We start from the raw sequence: 15,697 nt of genomic DNA, 5'->3' as shown, positions 1-15,697 counted from the left end.
TTGTTTCCCATCATCAAAGAGGAGCCTAGGAGTGAGGAAGATGAGTAAGTTAAAATGTACAGACCTGAGTTGCAAATTCCTCTTTGCACTATTGCAAGAGGTGCACTGTAAAATCTAAACCAACATTTCCTTATTCCAGTGAGAGAGGAGGGCAAACTAGAGAGAAAAAGAGAAACACTGAAACAGAGCCAGAGGAGGGTCCGTCCACATCTACAGCAGGAAACCAAGATGAGGAAGGTGGCGAAAAGGGTGACAAGAAGGATGGAGAGGAAAAGGATGATGTTGTGGAGGCTGTTCTGACGGAGGAGGACCTGATCCAGCAGAGCCAAGCGGAGTATGACTCGGGTCGCTACAGCCCAACGTTGCTCATGCAGTCTGAGCTGCCGCTGGACACCCACACGATCACCCCAGAGGAAGACGCACACCGGCTGCAGTTAGCACGCAGACAGCTCCAAGTCACAGGTATGAGATGACAGCAAAGCATTCTCACTGCAGAAATGTATAACCATGCATATTGGGAACTGTAGCCTCACTGTTTTCCCACTTTCTGTCTGTCAGGTGATGCCAGCGAAAGTGCAGAGGACGCCTTTGTGCGACGGGCCAAGGAAGGCATGGGCAACGATGAGGCCCAGTTCAGCGTTGAGTTTCCGGTCACTGGGAAAATGTACCTGTGGGCAGACAAATACCGCCCCAGGAAACCACGCTTCTTCAACAGGGTCCACACAGGCTTCGAGTGGAACAAGTACAACCAGACACATTACGACTTCGACAACCCTCCCCCTAAGATAGTCCAAGGTTACAAGTTCAACATCTTCTATCCAGATTTGATTGACAAGCGATCCACGCCGCAGTACTTCCTCGAGCCCAGTCCCGACAACAAGGACTTTGGGATTTTAAGGTTCCACGCGGGCCCGCCATATGAGGACATTGCTTTTAAGATCGTAAACAGGGAGTGGGAGTACTCGCACCGACACGGCTTTCGCTGTCAGTTCGCCAATGGGATCTTCCAGCTTTGGTTCCACTTCAAGAGGTATCGCTACAGGAGATAAATGCCACAGATCAGTACGGACCAAAGCCGCCAGTGACTGGGTTTTACACATGCTGTACAGTAAAGGTGCTTTGTTGTTTTTGTTTTAGCTGCTCTCTTAGAAAAGCAGTATTAAAGCTTCAAATCACTGTACTGATGTCTAAGAAAGCAGAACTGTAATTTAGTCAAAAAGTTACACATTAAAGATTTTTTTTTCCCCCATTCTCCTTTTGGCCACTGGTTAATGGGTTTCATACAAACTTCACGTTAGAGATGAAACAGTAAGCATTTTAAACTCGCTGAAACAACTTAAAGAACATATAGAAATTGTTTAATTACAATAAAACAAAGTCTTGGTAGCTAGTGGTTACAGAATAAGTGGCTCGATTTCAATTACTGTACATTCCCTGTTTAACAAAAAAAAAAAAAAAAAAAATCAAACCAGTCATTGCAACATATTCCAATCTGTGGTACTTAAAACAATTAGTAGGAATTTGAGCACAAACCTGCATATAAAACAAAAAGGCAGGAATTCAAGTACATCATATTTGTACCAAAAATAACTTAGTTTTATCAGTTTTGTTTATCAAAACAAGCATTTGAAATGTTTTTACATCCAAGTTTCTATGCAAATATTACCGCTGAACCCCTATTCTCATTAGTTCAGGGCAGAAATGAAACTGTTTCTGTCCCCCCCGCATTGATTTGACTCTAAAGTCTATCTTTGTTAATGTCATGCGCTTCAGCTTTGTGACTCTCAGTGTTGGTTGTTGTTACTGTTGCTGCTGATGACCACAGACTTTTCCTCTCTGGGTGCAGCTTGGTAGCTCACACCAGAGTGTAAAGCCTCCTGGTTCTGGCTCTCCTGAGATTGCTCTTCACTTTTACTCTTAAAGCAACTCCAAGGCATACACAGATGGCCTTTGTAAAAGTTCCAGGCCAAAAGGGCAAAAAAAGCAAGCCCCAAAAGAGCACATGCAACCTGCAGTCCTGTAACTGATGCACAATCAGTCTGAGCTTGGGTATCCAGTGTCCTATCACCTGAGTCTGATAGGTCAATTGTGACCAGATGCTCAATTACAGTTATGCTGTGCTTTTTAGCTCTGGAGTGCTCCACAGACAAGCAGCGGTAATGACCGGCATCGCTTAATGAAACATTCTGGATCAGAAGTCCGTCTTGTAGCTGAAGTGCAGCTGAAGGCGTCAGATCAATATTGTTCTTCTGCCACATGATTTTTCCCAAGCTGGAAAGGGGTAGACAGCTGAGCTTCAGGTCCTCACCTTCCCGGACGGACAAATTCACAGGCTTGATAGGGTCTGAAATTTCAACAGACACCCATAAATCCATTTTCAGTTTGACAACTGCAACAGATCACATGCAGAAACGTGCAAACTCCAGAAGATTCAGTTTCATGAATAAACTCACCAGCATCAGGGCAGAGGGAAGCATCTCCAACTTTCAAACTTTGAATTATTTCACTACAAAAAAAAGAGCAAGTAAATGGAAAATTAGTTTGCATATACAACATCAATATCACTTGGTCCTTGTCTTTAAAGTGATGCCTACCGGTGTGATTTAGAAATGAAAACGCATTTCCCCAGAGCACTGTTCCAGCCACAGTACGGGTCTCTGGCTAGAACACAGTCCATACAGGATGAGGACCTCTCACAGGTGGCCAGTGGTATCTGGGCTACTCCAGTGTCTGAGCCTGCATAGAGCTGACCATGTACATCTTGGATCTATGACAGAAACACAGAGCACCGATGATGCTGATGTACATTGACACCAAACATATTGAACCTGTTTATTCTTTCTGAGAAGACTCTTTATAAATAACTTAAATATGTGTTTTTTCACATTCTTGATGAATCCCGTCTTGCTGAAGGATAAAAAATAAATAAATAAAAATGTAATGGAATTCCTGAAACAATATCACTACTGAGGCATCAGCTGTGATATAAACTTTTTTAAATGAATGGTTATCTCAAATTACCGTGATATTTGAGAATTTAAGAATCTTGATTGGCTGACGGGGGTGGAAGATTTGTACTTCCTCTATGATGAACATCTCTCCGTCGTAGTTCACAGCTTTCAGCACTGTGCCTTTGTCTTTTGTATAAAAACAAGAAAACATATTTACATGCATAAAGTCCAGTATGCTTACCACTGTTAAGTCATCAAAAACAGCAAAATGGACAATAAACAGGAAGTGACAGAATGATGTACTGATGCAAACCTGTGCCTATAAACATCACGGGGTACTTGTTGCCATCTGCAGCTTTCATTTGGTTTACTATGATTTGTGTGAATGTAGCTCCTCTGCGCACCAATAGAGGTTTATCTCCTATTGGCTGGATAACCTGGTCCATGAGGGGCTTGTCCTTGACAAACTGAAGGGTTCGGTCTGGTAGATCCAAAGTTTCATGTATGCCCGCTTTACGAGCTGCATTATTTATACACTAGCAAAGGATCAACAAAAAGGAAAGAGAGAGCAGGGTGCAAAAAGGAATCAGCTTCCTGCTAGGGTTTTCTTTAAAAAAATAAAATAAAATGCACAAGGGAATTTTGGGAAGACTTACAGCTCCAGGCCGAGGGACGGGCACTTCTCCGCTATACATCACCCACTTAACAAAGGAGGTTTCTACGGGGACTGGGGTCTTGTACTTCCCCTCTGCAAACACTCGGCTTATGTCTGACACGCGGTACGCACACACTGCAGACAAGTCTGATGTGTCCCTTAAATAAACACACACACCAAACATGCAGGACATCTTAGCCAACTGGTGTCCTAAAGACATAAAAGAGGAAGTTAGCCTTTTCCTTCTTACACAAACATGTCCAAACGTACAACTGTGCTGTGAAGACGGTGTAAAAAATACAGCTCTTCCAATCCTTCTCGGGGTCACACCAGCGGTATGCGTCCCGGATAATGTACGGCAGCTGGGACTCCAGCACCGGACAGTCTATTCTAGCTTTCAAGAAGGTTGTCCACTTTTTCTGCAAAGTCCTTAGACCGCCAAGATCCCCCTGTGAACACAGAAATTCATAACAGGAGGAAAAATACACATAGCAACGAAACAACGGAAAGGGCTGCAGGAGCACAAATGGAGGAAGTGCCATTTATGTGCCAGTGTCATTGGAAGTGCATGCAATGTAAAACCTTTTATCACCTTGCAGACGCGGGCCACGCGGGACACCACCAGTTTGTTGTAGCAGTCACACTCCACAGCGGTCTCACTAAAGAACAGGTAAACTTTGTCGTCATCTCCGCTTTCACTTTCCTTGCTCTCTTGCATCTGAGCCATGGAAACAAAGGTGGGCTCTGGCACAAGAAGAAAAGAAATCTTTAACTTTGACTCAACTAATAGGTTTAAAAAAAAAAATTTTTTTTATATCTTACCATTAAGCCAGGAGCTTTTAAACTCAGTCCGTATGTTACCAGACGAGCGTATTAGGACGGGTTCAGAGCCGAGGAAGTTCATTGACGTGGCTGAGTAAAGATCATCACCTAACGAGACCAGAGAGCAAAAGAAAATCTGTTTGCTCTGCTAATCTTTTCAACAGGTTTCTTAGTGTAGTTGGCAAATTTCTACCTACCTGCCATGATTGAAGCGTATCTCTGGAAAGGATCAAATGGACACTTCCCTTTGCCATCCTCTATCTCCTTCTCAAAAGTCAATGCATCACCTGAAAAGGACTGCACCGGCAAACACCGTTTTATCTTTGGAATTATTCTGCACTTATTGTGAAGCTGATGAAAAGCCACAAAAACCATCTATTCAATCAGTTAGTGAATTTATCTCACCACGTATTTGCACTCGGGATCAAAAGCATTGGTTCCACACACATACATTCTGTCATCTCCCACCTCATGCAGGATCCTGATATAGTTCAAGCACTCCGTCTGTGAAAGGAATTCAAGAACCAGTGACTGCCTCTGCTTAATGTAAATTGACCTTTACAAAACTACAATTAACCAACCTCTGCATTTTTTCCTTTGTTTTTACATTCTGTCTTTTTTGCTGGAGTTGCTTCCCATGCAGCCTAAAATATAAAAAACACAATTTTGGTCACACTTCAAAAAAATTAATAGAAGTTCTGTTGAATAGGGTAAAGTTTGGGCCTGTCATAATAACTGATTGATGACAAACGTTATGACAAGTCCACAACTCTGACATTGCTTTCATTACTGGTCACACTACTCTGTGTGGTAGGAGAACATGTTTCTCAGGGCTAACAGGTTTTCTGCTGTACAGAACAATACTTCCAACGTTTACATTTTTTTAAAGAAAGCACAGCTGCTGTTAAGATGGTTAAACTGTGAAGATGTGGCTAAAATTGTTGCTGAACAGGAAGTGTTGCGGCTCAAATGAGATGATCTGCTTTAGTATGTCTGCTAGCTTTGTTTACACTGTGTTAAGAATCAACGGTCAAATACGCCATGATACTTGCCATTTTTTGACTGTAGCTGATCATTAATAAGGTGCAATCTGAGGTGAAAACAGGATAAATTCATGTGAAGGAAGAGTAATTTAAGGACAAAGTTTTAAACAGGTTTTTTTCCCATCTTTGAAAAATGTGTCAAAACTCTGGTTATGAGACTTCCTGTTAAGCTGGTGGTATGGTATGGTATGGTATGGGAAATGGTCTTATCGGCTATGTTGGGCACTTGCCCTGGATTGGTGAAAGAGATTGCTTTAAAAGGAATAAAGTGGGTGCTGCCTGTTAAAAAAACAAACAAACAAAAAAAACGGTGTTCTTACTGAAGCACGTTTCTGGGAGATGTTATAGAGGTCAAGTGCGTACACTTTTTCCCTAGCACCAAGCATGAGCACGCCTTTATCTTCTATCAACAGCATGGTGGAGTAGTTATAGACATCATTCTCACTAAAAAAACGAGCATTGTCCCCTAAGGGAAAAAAAAGAGACAGCAGACAAATGATTAACTCGGCAACCACCAGTGATTAAATCCCATTTCCTTTTGAGTCAATCCAAATTATATGAGCTAACACAAGCTGACGCACTGTAAGTCAAGTTGCAAGTTACACAAGACAAAAGAGCAGCGCTTACTGTGATAAGGCACAGATCTGCGGGGGATGCAGTTCAGTGGTAAGTTTTCCTTGGCCATCAAGGCCAGAGGCAGCAGGCAGAAGACAGTGAGGGACAGCAGCAGATTCATGGCTCCTTTTGCTCAAGCTCAGAGGATTTTTGGCTTTATTGTTTCCTCAACAGTCAGTCATAGAGCGGTAAAGGCGGCAGGGTGGCATCTATGACGTGATGTGGTCTGTGGTGTTTGAAGGGTAGCAGCCCCTTTACTGGCCCCGCTCTGCAGGCTGTCCATGGGGAGATGGATGGCACGGACCAAAGACACAAAGGCGATGGGGGCTGAAAAATACAAGGGTGTACAAGATATTAAAAATGGTTCATGAGTAAAGAAGGAAAAGTATAGAACCTTAATGGATGTACAGCACAACACCAGGACAATAGCTGACAGGGGTAAACATTAAAGTGCATCAAAACAAAGTGTAAGAAACTTAGCCAAAAAAAAAGGGGGGGGGGGGGGGGGGGGGGAAGAAAGAAAAGAAAAAGTAAAGGAATCGCCAGAAAGGACAGAGTGAGCTAAAGTCAGCACTGCAGTAATTCTGTCAGTGCCATAGTGATGTTAATGCAGGGCCATGAAAAGCATTCAGCAGGGTGCAGGGATGTCAACCTCAGCTCTCCTGCAGCACCAAGCACCGAAACAATGAAAGATTCACACAGAGTGCCAAATTCTGGGCTCGATTAGAGACGAGCTCTTGCACAAAGTTGGCTGCAAGGAAGTTAGATGCAAGAGTGGTTTCACTGCACAGAGCAAGAAACTGAGGTAACCTTTAATTAGGTCGTTGTTACAAAAGGAGCATCTGTTTTCATTACTCTCACAGTAATCAAATTTGAAGTAATGATGTGTGTGTTACCTGATGAGCCACAACATGTCAGAGAATGCACCCCGATAAGATTATTTAGCCTTGAGGGCCAATCCCAGCTTCACTCTACACCCACACGCAGGCGCACACGCACACACTCACAGCACAATGCCTCTCATGTTTACGTTCAACTGAATCTGGACAGTAGAACAAACCCGATAAGTGTGTGAAAATCAATGTAGAAACAAAAATCCATAAAATAAATGAGAATTTAACAGTACGCTACTTAGCTAAACTAGTTATAATAATAGTAATAAAGTACGTTACCCCATGTAGTGAAGCTTTAACGTGAAATTCACCCTGAAGCTGTTAATAAAGTAGCTCTTGCAGGTTAGCTAAGAGTGAGCAAACACTCGAATCACAAGTTAATGTCTTACCTGCGCACGGACACACCCCAAGGTTTCCTCTAAGAAAAAAAAAATAGTCCCAGCACCTGTTTACGACATATTTCACCACCGCTTCACGGATAGTTTGATAGTTTAAAAAACAAAAACAAATAAACAAGGCAAAATCAAAAACTCCCACATACCTTTAGCAAACACTCAATAAAAGTGTGAACAACTGAGACTAACGTCTAACGTACCCCAGAGGTGTCAGACGTTGGCCGTAGCCAGCAGCTTCACTGAGATTTATTATCTGCAAGCTTGCGTCTAAAAATCAGCGACCGCACAAAAAATTAAAAAGGAAAGGCGCTCAAGCAACGGCTCAGCAGCCCGTCAGCCTCCAGTGAGTGTTTCTAAAGACACAGCGGTGCTTCGTTTCTGTCCACAGCCTCTCTCAGCGGTCATATCCCTCGGTCGGTGAAAGGATCTGAATGGCCGGGGCTCCTACTCCGGACAGCCGCGCAGGTTTTTTTTTTTTTTTTTAAACTAGTCCCCCACACCCCTTCAGAGTGTGGCGGAAGGCGCTGACCTCCGGTCTGATTAAGTGTTCGTTATAGTACTACTACTGTCGGTAGAAGGCACAGCTGACTCCAGCTGGGCGGATCAGGTAAACCGTAAAAACACCTGGCAGCGTGTCCAAACAGGAGTGATGAAGCAATGCAACATAGCAGGGCGGCGTGTTGTTATCTGCCCTCCACGATGGAAACGATGTATTTACATTAATGCCACCATCATCTCCCTGCATGTGCAATATTCTGGCACTATAATAATCCTGCACATGCACAGAAATATGAAAAGCGCAGAGAACTGATGCATATTTGTTATGATCTTATAGTTACATTTGATTGAGACGCCACAAATCAAGAGAAAGGTTGTAGAGAAAGGGGAGATAGAGGGTTAGCCACTTTGTTATTAAACAAAGAAGCATGTTTGACAAGGTAAATAGATTGATTTTTCTTCTAACTTAGCAAAACCTCAGACTTTAAAAATATTCTCCTTGCTTCCAATTGAAACCAAATGTCTAGCCGTATTTCTGGCAAGACATTTCTAACCGTTTAAATGTGTAGAAACTGTCGATTACATATTAACATTTATTTCTGATAGTTGTCGAGATCGTGGAAGGACTAAAATCGCAATAATCCCCATGTTAATACCTTAACTTTTAACCTAAAAGATTTTTTTAAAGGAAAAACAGGGCACCAATAGTCTTTCTAATCATCAACTGATAACAGTGGAATTTATCAATACTATCTCGATAACAAGAGGCCTTAAAACTCACAACGGATCCATGCAAAAACACATTTAATTCTTCAGATATCCAACTACCTTTGATAATAATAAAGTAGACGAGACAATCATGTACCAACATACAAGAAACTGTTCACTGCAAGACATTTAAGAGTCATTTGACACTGATCTGTAAACGTTTTTTACACGTAGAGTTACTTGTCGTTGTTTGAGCACCTTCAGACCTATAATCAGTTAACTGTAGTGCAGCTGGAAAAAAAAAACTATAACAAAAGTTTCAGGTTTACTCTGCAAAGTAAAGGGGTTGACCTATTGAAAGTGATTGTGCTCATTAGGGTTATGGGACAGACGTACCACAAGAGGGCGCCCTCACTTATGACTACACTAGACTGATTTTTTTTTCTTTTTCCCTTTTTCTTACAGAGGAACAGAAATCATCTAGAGTTACATACAGTCTGTGGTTTCCAGGCAGGTCTGGTCAATCATAGCACCATACAATAGCACGTACACAAGAGAAGAGAATAAGGAAACACGCACAACACAGTTAAAGTTGAGCTGTAAATGAGCTACATTGTGTCAACAGCAGTGTTGTAGGACTCGGAGCAGGCAGGCAGAGAGTGTGCAGCTAAGTTGTATTGTTATTATTCCAGTCATGCTACATGTAGTGATGTGAATGAGGTGACTCAAGGAGCTGAGCATGCCTGGATTTGTCTCATGTCAGAGTTTGTTGCATTGGAGTTGATCATGGCAGTCTACATGTTGTTTTTTTAAGTGGTTTCCAGTGTTGTAGCAGCAGTTTAGCACCCAGTATTTTTTCATTTATTTGTTTGTTTTTTTGGCTCAAACAGGAAAACATGAGGCTCAACTGGAGGTCCGATATGTGCCAGTCCTTCTGTGAGTGATTCATAGTTCTTGTGGACTGTATTTTTGCTCGGAGGCAGGTTGTAAACAATATTATGCAACTGGACAACGCGCAAGTGGGTCATCAGCCAACCAGGGCGGGCAGCATTTTGAGAGATTGCATGAAAGTAATCTGTGATAACCAGTCGGTCTTGCTCTTAGGGAGCTAGCCAGAGTCAGTTAACTCATGTCAAATCTAACAACATAAATACTGAAACAAACATACACAGTTTTAAGGTTCCCCAAGAGAAAGTAGTGGTTCTGTAGTCCCTTGTCTTCCACATTGAAGGCACAGGATGAGCACGTAGCTGCAGTGAGAGTAGGTTTGGCACCGAAGATTGTGTATGCTGTGACAGGAAGTCCCTCCCAATCAGTAAAAGTCACTCCTGACTCACTCGTCTCTTCTCCAGCTTCATTTTCAGCTCCTCATTGAGCGCTGTGGACAACCAGGGATAAACAATTTGGGATTAAAGGACTGCAGATAAACTGCCGCCACTGAAATCAGCACATCTTGTACTCACTCTGTGTGAGAGGTGAAGGGGAGAGGATGAGTCGTCTCATCGGGTTGCTGGGCGAGGCCGGGACTGGTGAGGTCAGAATGCGACGGTCTGGGGCGGGGGACCTGGACAGGGGACTGCTGGAGGACCAACGATCTGCACCAGAATGGGAGCAGTGATCACGATATACTCTCTGCCTCTCATTGCACATGGTTTATATGACCGGCACAAACCTTGTTTTGGAGGAAGGACAGGGGCCCTAGGCAGGGGGCTTGAGGGGGCAGTGTGGAGGATCCTCTCTCCATTCTCATCATTGGCAGAAACATATGCTGATGACATAAACTTAACAAAATTAGTATTAAGAATTTGTTTAAAAAGGTGGGTGAGAAATGTTTAGTAATGCCTCACTTATATTCTCCTCATAAGGCTCCTCGAGTAGGAAAGGCTGAAGAGTTCCTGCTGTTTTCTCTACTAGTGCATCAATGACCTCATGAAGAGTGGCACAGGGGATCTGCAAGAAGATACCTCTGTGTTATAATAATAATAACAATAAAAACAATAACATTAACTTAAAACACACAGCTACAGTGTGTTTCATAGTTTGGATAAGCTTTACATTAAAAATAAGTATACATAATCTAGCATACAGACAAATAGTCAATCATATGTTATTGACATACTCACCTCCATATACTCATTAGATCTAAACTACGGCTAAAAAAATAATGGGAGAAAGATGAAGGGAAAGATAATCTATAAAAAATTAGTTTTCAGCAGTTGTTAAAAACAAAACACAGATTCACCCGACCTGATAGGCTGAGGGAAGCTGTTCTAAAGTTTGGGCACTCCAACTTCAAAAGCATCTCAATATCACCTCAGGCTTAAAAGTAAAAACGTGGAACAGTTCAAAGAACCTGTTCAGATAAACTGACAGGCTGAGCAGCAAGAATAGAGGTGCCTCATCAGGGCCAGTGACTTTTTAATAGCAATCTTAAAGTTGTAAATTATGAAATGACAGCGACCGATTTTTGCAGCGTTTTTTTAAATGAAAGAATCAAGTCTGGATTCCCTTGGAGGTGTATTTCAAATTTCAGTTGCAGGTCAAAAATAATACCAAGGTTTTTAGAAGATCTGATATTGGTGGAGATGGGGAACAATGTAATTGGCTGGCCTCCCTGGAGAAATTGTCAGGGCTGAACACAAGAGCCTCAGTTTTACCAGTGTTGAGATGGAGAAAATGTAAATGCATGCAAATATTAATGGCAGTGAAGCATTTGCTGAGGTAGGAGAGGGCCCTGAGGTTGTTGGGCCTAACAGAAAAGTATAGCCGTGTATCATCAGCATAGCAAAGTAGCTGTTAAGCAGAAGACCGAGGGGTACTGCATATAAACAAACAAAAACCGGTCCAAAGATTGAGCCTTGGGGACTCCACATACAAGAAGCACAAATGAGGACATATAAGTGTTAATATGAAGTATAGCCCTGATTCTCCTGCTTTCTTCAATCTCTCTACTCAAATTTAGAATTTGTCTTACAGTTCTATTTTCAAATAATGTTTTTAAGGCCTGTGTGCCAAAATATCCACAAAAATCCTCAAAACCTGAAAACTCAAAAAGCTTTAAAGGATTAATGTGAGGACAGAGCTATATTTGATTTGGACCAGCTGTCAGTACAGAGAAAATAACAGCTCTGAAGAGATCTGAAACATCAAGTTTGTATCTGACATCCTGCATAAAAGCTCTTTATTTAAAAAAAAAAATTATCCAACATAGAGCATCATGGTTAAGTAGCTGTGATTCACAATAAAAGAGGTGAACTGAGACCCGTGTTTTTAATAATCTCATGCATCAGTCTGATCAGTTGGATTTAAGCGGTTTGATGTTTGCAAAAATAAACAAACAACAACACACATTTCTTCAATAAAAACACAGCCATGATGTTAAAATTCTGAATCTATAACAGTAAGGTCTATAAGTTTTTGATCAGGCCACAATTTTGTGAATTTTGGCTCTGTGCACCACCACGATTGATTTGAAATGATGCAAATAAACTCTTTGACTCTTAACTTTGATTCAAGACAAAAATAAATAGCATTGCCCATACAGAAACTACATCATTTTTTTATATAAAAACTTAAACATTGTTTTCAGAGGGATTATTTTCAGTGCTTGAATGCAATCCTTTGCATACAAGGATTCTCTGTTGTCTGGAACTCATGGATATCACCAAACAATGTGGTTCCTTCTCTGTGATGCTCTGCCAGGCCCTTATGTGCAGCTGCTTTTGGTTGCTGCTTGTTAGTGGATTTCTGGGTTTTTTTCCCTTGCACAGGTGAAAAGCATGCTCATTTGAACGGAGATCCTGAGACTCACTCAACCACTTTCATTTCACTTCTCTGGCTTATCAAGCTCCTGGGTTACTTTTGCTATAACCTTTTCAAACTGTACCTTTTTTACTCAAAATGTATACATCCATTTCAAAGTTCACCCACTTACTTCTATGAGCAGTCATATCATCAGTAAACACTGGTGGACTTTGTTCCACTGGCAGCCATGCATGCACATGCTATAACGCTAATTCTGGTGTATTTTACAGCCGGTGTGATCTACTTTGGATCGTGTGCTGTTATTTTCCTTCTGCCCACTCTTCCCATTCTTGAGATAAAAGTTCATCTTGGTTTAATTTTAGCAAAGAATCTTATTGCACAATAATATATTGCTTTCTGTTTCCAAGCAAAGTCTAATCTGATCTTATTGTTCTTAAACGTAAACAGTGGTTTTTGTGTCTTGCCGTAAACCGTCTGCACATTCGTGAAGGCGTCTCTTGATTGCAGGCTTTGACAATGATACACTTACAGTGCCTCCTCGAGTGCTCTTAACTGGCTAGATGTTGTGAAGGGGTTTTTAATCAGTTAATTCCACAATCATCCACTTTACTTGTCTGTTATAGTCTTTAACATCTTTTAGTGTTGCTGAGCTGGAGAATGAAAGTATTTTTAGAAGCAGGTTTCGCCATTTGAAAGCCATAGTGATGACACTTGTGGCAGTTATTTATATGTGTCATCTGACCTAACTTTGATGGTCACTGAGATATAAAAGAATCCGCAGTCAAATCTGATAAACATTTTAAAAATGTGCTGACTTAACACCAAAATAAGATTTAAAATCACTGCTTTGTTACAAGTCTTGTATCTTGTGTCTCCTAAATGAAAAAAGGCACCCATGTCCACAATGTGTAATTACTTTTGAGCCTGTGAAAATGCTGTAGTTTCTAAATGGCTGATGCAATAATTGTTAAAATCCTTCCTTTTCTTTGTGTTTATGTCAATCACACCATTCCTGATCCACTGTGGTGTACACTAGAAAAATTAAACCTCTTCTCCTTTTCCTAATACTCATGAATCTGTAAGTAGGTCAGTTATACTAACATGTTTTACATTCCTCTTATGAAATGTTGTAAAACTGTAACTGATGACACTTGTGCACTTACAGGATTTTCAACATCAATGACATAACCACCTTGGTCCCTCTGTGTGACTCTGTAATGTCTGAAAACTGACCTGGAGCCACAAAAAAGAAAAAGACAGCATGTAATGATATTCTAGTTAACCTTTGATGTTTGTGATTTTGTAACTGCGGTTTTCAGATATTCAGAATGTGTTTACCCGTTGAGATCCTGTCGAGTAGTAACGGCCAACGAGCATCCGTCTCTGCCTGGACGAAGCAACATGTTGCCACAGTCTGGGTGTCTCTCTAAAAGGACTTCAGCCTCCGTCCGGGACACAGGCCGAAAACATCTGCAGATGAAACACACAGTATTACAGTTAATGTGGTGATATACCAAAGCCACTTTAGCTGCAGTGCATCTTCTCTATGTAGCACAGAGGAGCGCTCACGGTGGGATCTCTCCTACTAAAGGAACGGAGAGAGGCGAAGGAGGAGCTCGTGCAGGATTGCGACTTCTCCGCCTGGCTCTTTCTTTGTCCACCACCTCCTGTAGCATTTGTAGCTGCCCCGGCAGCAGTGTGAGATAGGATGGTACATTCAGCTGTAATTGGACAGGAAAAACATGTGAGAGGCAGGCTGGTACAGGGACGCAGGGACAGCAGCTGTGTAAAAGATTAACACCTACATCTATAACAGAGTAGAGGAATCCTTTCCACAGCTCCCGTGATTCCAAGTTTGGTGCCTGGAAAAGACAGCAGCAGCATTTTCTGTCTCAGCAAAGATTTGTTAATTTTAGCATCTTTGCGTCTGAGTGTGTGAGCCAAGTGGCTTACTGTGAGTTTGGTCTCTCCATCCTTCATTTGGAGGATGAGCCTAGCTGCCTCTAGGTTTCTGTCCCGGCTGCAGTCGTCCTTCAGGGACACAAAGCCGCTGAGGTCCAGCTTCTCCACATACTGTTGCACACATAATTATATTTTAGTACCAGCACACTATTATATGAAAAAAGACACACAAGATGCTATATAATCTGGAACTTACATGAGTGTCCTTGGCGTTGTTGAAGAAATACAAAGAATTCCCACACAGGCACGTCCACAGCCGCCTGGATGCCTGTCACATACAGATGGACACACAGACCTGAACTAAAAATGTTAAACCAAAAAGGGCCAGTGCTGTCTTCCCTGTCAGTGTAATGGATATTTTCCTTTTATCACCCCCACATTTCCTGTCCCTGGAGATGGCTGTAGTGAGTGAGCCTCAGCTGCTGTCAGTCTGTGGCCATGGATCACTGCGACACCCTGCACCTGAGCCATGCTCACATTACATGTCCACATTGCATTAAAAAGGAGCCTAATCAGAGAGGGGTAGGACACCTGGGGAGTGTCTTCTTTATCGTCTTCCCTATAAATAAAGCTAATACGTGAAAGTATCCTTGGGCAAAACTGCCAATTTCTCTGTGTAACTTTATTTGAAATCTAGGATATGTATTTCAGAGATCAGACTGGCGGATCAATAATTCAAAAGATTGAGTGTCTGTGAGTCAGCTAATGGATTCTGAGTGGAAACACTTGGCTGGGGTACCGTTTGTGACAATCAGATGCCCCGTTATCAACAAAATACAGTCCTGTTCGGTTCATGTGGCAATAACATGTAATGTTCGACAGCAGTCGTGATTTCTGTCATTCAGACGCTGTGATTAGATGCTACATCGTTGCATGCTTTGCCTCCAATATGCTTCACCGCTGTGTGAATTAAATAAATCCCCGCCAGCAGCAGCAGTGCAGTTTCGCCTCACCCATTCTCGCACAATAAGGAAGTTGACAGCTCTCTGGGAATGGTGGCTCAGCCGGTGTGCGGTCCATACACACATATACACACACACCGACTTCCAGCATCTACAGGACGCGCCGAAACCAAAATACGGCAATTGATGTGCACCGGGTGAGCCTACCTTTTCTTTCGGTCCTCGCTTCTCCAGGTACCCTTCGTAGTAACAGGGCGGGAGCTGTGCCCGCTGCCCCCCTGGTCCGGAGCGCTGCCTGACGGGTGCAGCCGCCATGAGTGTCGCTGGCTGGCCACCGAACGAGGACAAAGGGGCGCTGAGTAATTCGGGGACTGACACGCCTTCCCCGATGAGATAGTGCCGTGGCAATAATCCAACAGCTGGCTGATGCAGCCTGCTGTGTCTGGGGGTCATGCAGACGGGTGGTTATAGAGATTAAAAATAGGATG

General features: G+C 42.4%; 3 protein-coding genes across 7 annotated transcripts in view; 1 reads left to right on the top strand and 2 right to left on the bottom strand.

Annotated features, from left to right (window-relative positions):
• cactin overlaps positions 1 to 1,247 on the top strand; it is a 15,826-nt gene extending 14,579 nt beyond the window's left edge. Inside the window, exons 8-10 of the mRNA XM_080907250.1 lie at positions 1 to 44; positions 140 to 462; positions 559 to 1,247. The exon at positions 1 to 44 is cut by the window's left edge and continues 79 nt beyond it. Coding sequence (XP_080763376.1) covers positions 1 to 44; positions 140 to 462; positions 559 to 1,049 — 858 coding nt within the window. The 3' untranslated portion in view covers positions 1,050 to 1,247. The remainder of the gene's footprint in view (positions 45 to 139; positions 463 to 558) is intronic.
• Positions 1,248 to 1,371: 124 nt separating this feature from the next.
• LOC308412716 (semaphorin-4E-like) lies at positions 1,372 to 7,997 on the bottom strand. 5 transcript variants are annotated; one of them, XM_080907252.1, is made up of 16 exons: positions 7,521 to 7,997; positions 7,369 to 7,397; positions 6,099 to 6,413; positions 5,792 to 5,937; positions 5,010 to 5,072; positions 4,834 to 4,932; positions 4,626 to 4,725; positions 4,429 to 4,536; positions 4,199 to 4,350; positions 3,877 to 4,055; positions 3,608 to 3,764; positions 3,265 to 3,487; positions 3,022 to 3,137; positions 2,595 to 2,767; positions 2,454 to 2,506; positions 1,372 to 2,344 (listed from the first exon to the last, which is right to left on the bottom strand). In XM_080907252.1, exons 3-16 carry the CDS (start codon positions 6,205 to 6,207, stop codon positions 1,785 to 1,787), a joined length of 2,238 nt encoding a protein of 745 aa, XP_080763378.1. In that variant the 5' UTR covers positions 6,208 to 6,413; positions 7,369 to 7,397; positions 7,521 to 7,997; the 3' UTR covers positions 1,372 to 1,784. The 5 variants fall into 5 exon arrangements, with proteins under 5 accessions (XP_080763378.1, XP_080763380.1, XP_080763379.1 ...); XM_080907254.1 differs by having other exon boundaries at positions 7,575 to 7,997; XM_080907253.1 differs by lacking the exon at positions 7,369 to 7,397.
• Positions 7,998 to 8,652: 655 nt separating this feature from the next.
• Positions 8,653 to 15,662, bottom strand: stap2a (signal transducing adaptor family member 2a; the record flags this gene model as incomplete). The annotated part of the gene is made up of 11 exons (XM_080907256.1): positions 8,653 to 9,958; positions 10,044 to 10,175; positions 10,253 to 10,348; positions 10,428 to 10,530; positions 13,509 to 13,578; positions 13,684 to 13,815; positions 13,915 to 14,066; positions 14,151 to 14,207; positions 14,299 to 14,418; positions 14,504 to 14,575; positions 15,417 to 15,662. The coding sequence occupies 11 exons, from the start codon at positions 15,660 to 15,662 to the stop codon at positions 9,903 to 9,905; spliced, it is 1,236 nt and encodes a 411-aa protein (XP_080763382.1). The 3' UTR covers positions 8,653 to 9,902.
• Between the last annotated feature and the right edge of the window lie 35 nt (positions 15,663 to 15,697).

Source organism: Rhamphochromis sp. 'chilingali' (assembly GCF_963969265.1).
Source record: "Rhamphochromis sp. 'chilingali' genome assembly, chromosome: 16".
Classification (NCBI taxonomy): domain Eukaryota; kingdom Metazoa; phylum Chordata; class Actinopteri; order Cichliformes; family Cichlidae; genus Rhamphochromis; species Rhamphochromis sp. 'chilingali'.
The sequence above is the reverse complement of the archived record's forward strand: the minus strand, read 5'-3'. Positions and strand labels throughout refer to the sequence as shown.

Coding starts and splice junctions, on each gene's coding strand:
- LOC308412716 (XM_080907252.1), bottom strand. CDS start 6,207: ATGAATCTGCTGCTGTCCCTCACTGTCTTCTGCCTGCTGCCTCTGGCC. Junction 4,933..5,009: donor ACAAAGGAAAAAATGCAGAG/GTTGGTTAATTG, acceptor TTCCTTTCACAG/ACGGAGTGCTTGAACTATAT. Junction 3,488..3,607: donor CCGTCCCTCGGCCTGGAGCT/GTAAGTCTTCCC, acceptor ATCCTTTGCTAG/TGTATAAATAATGCAGCTCG.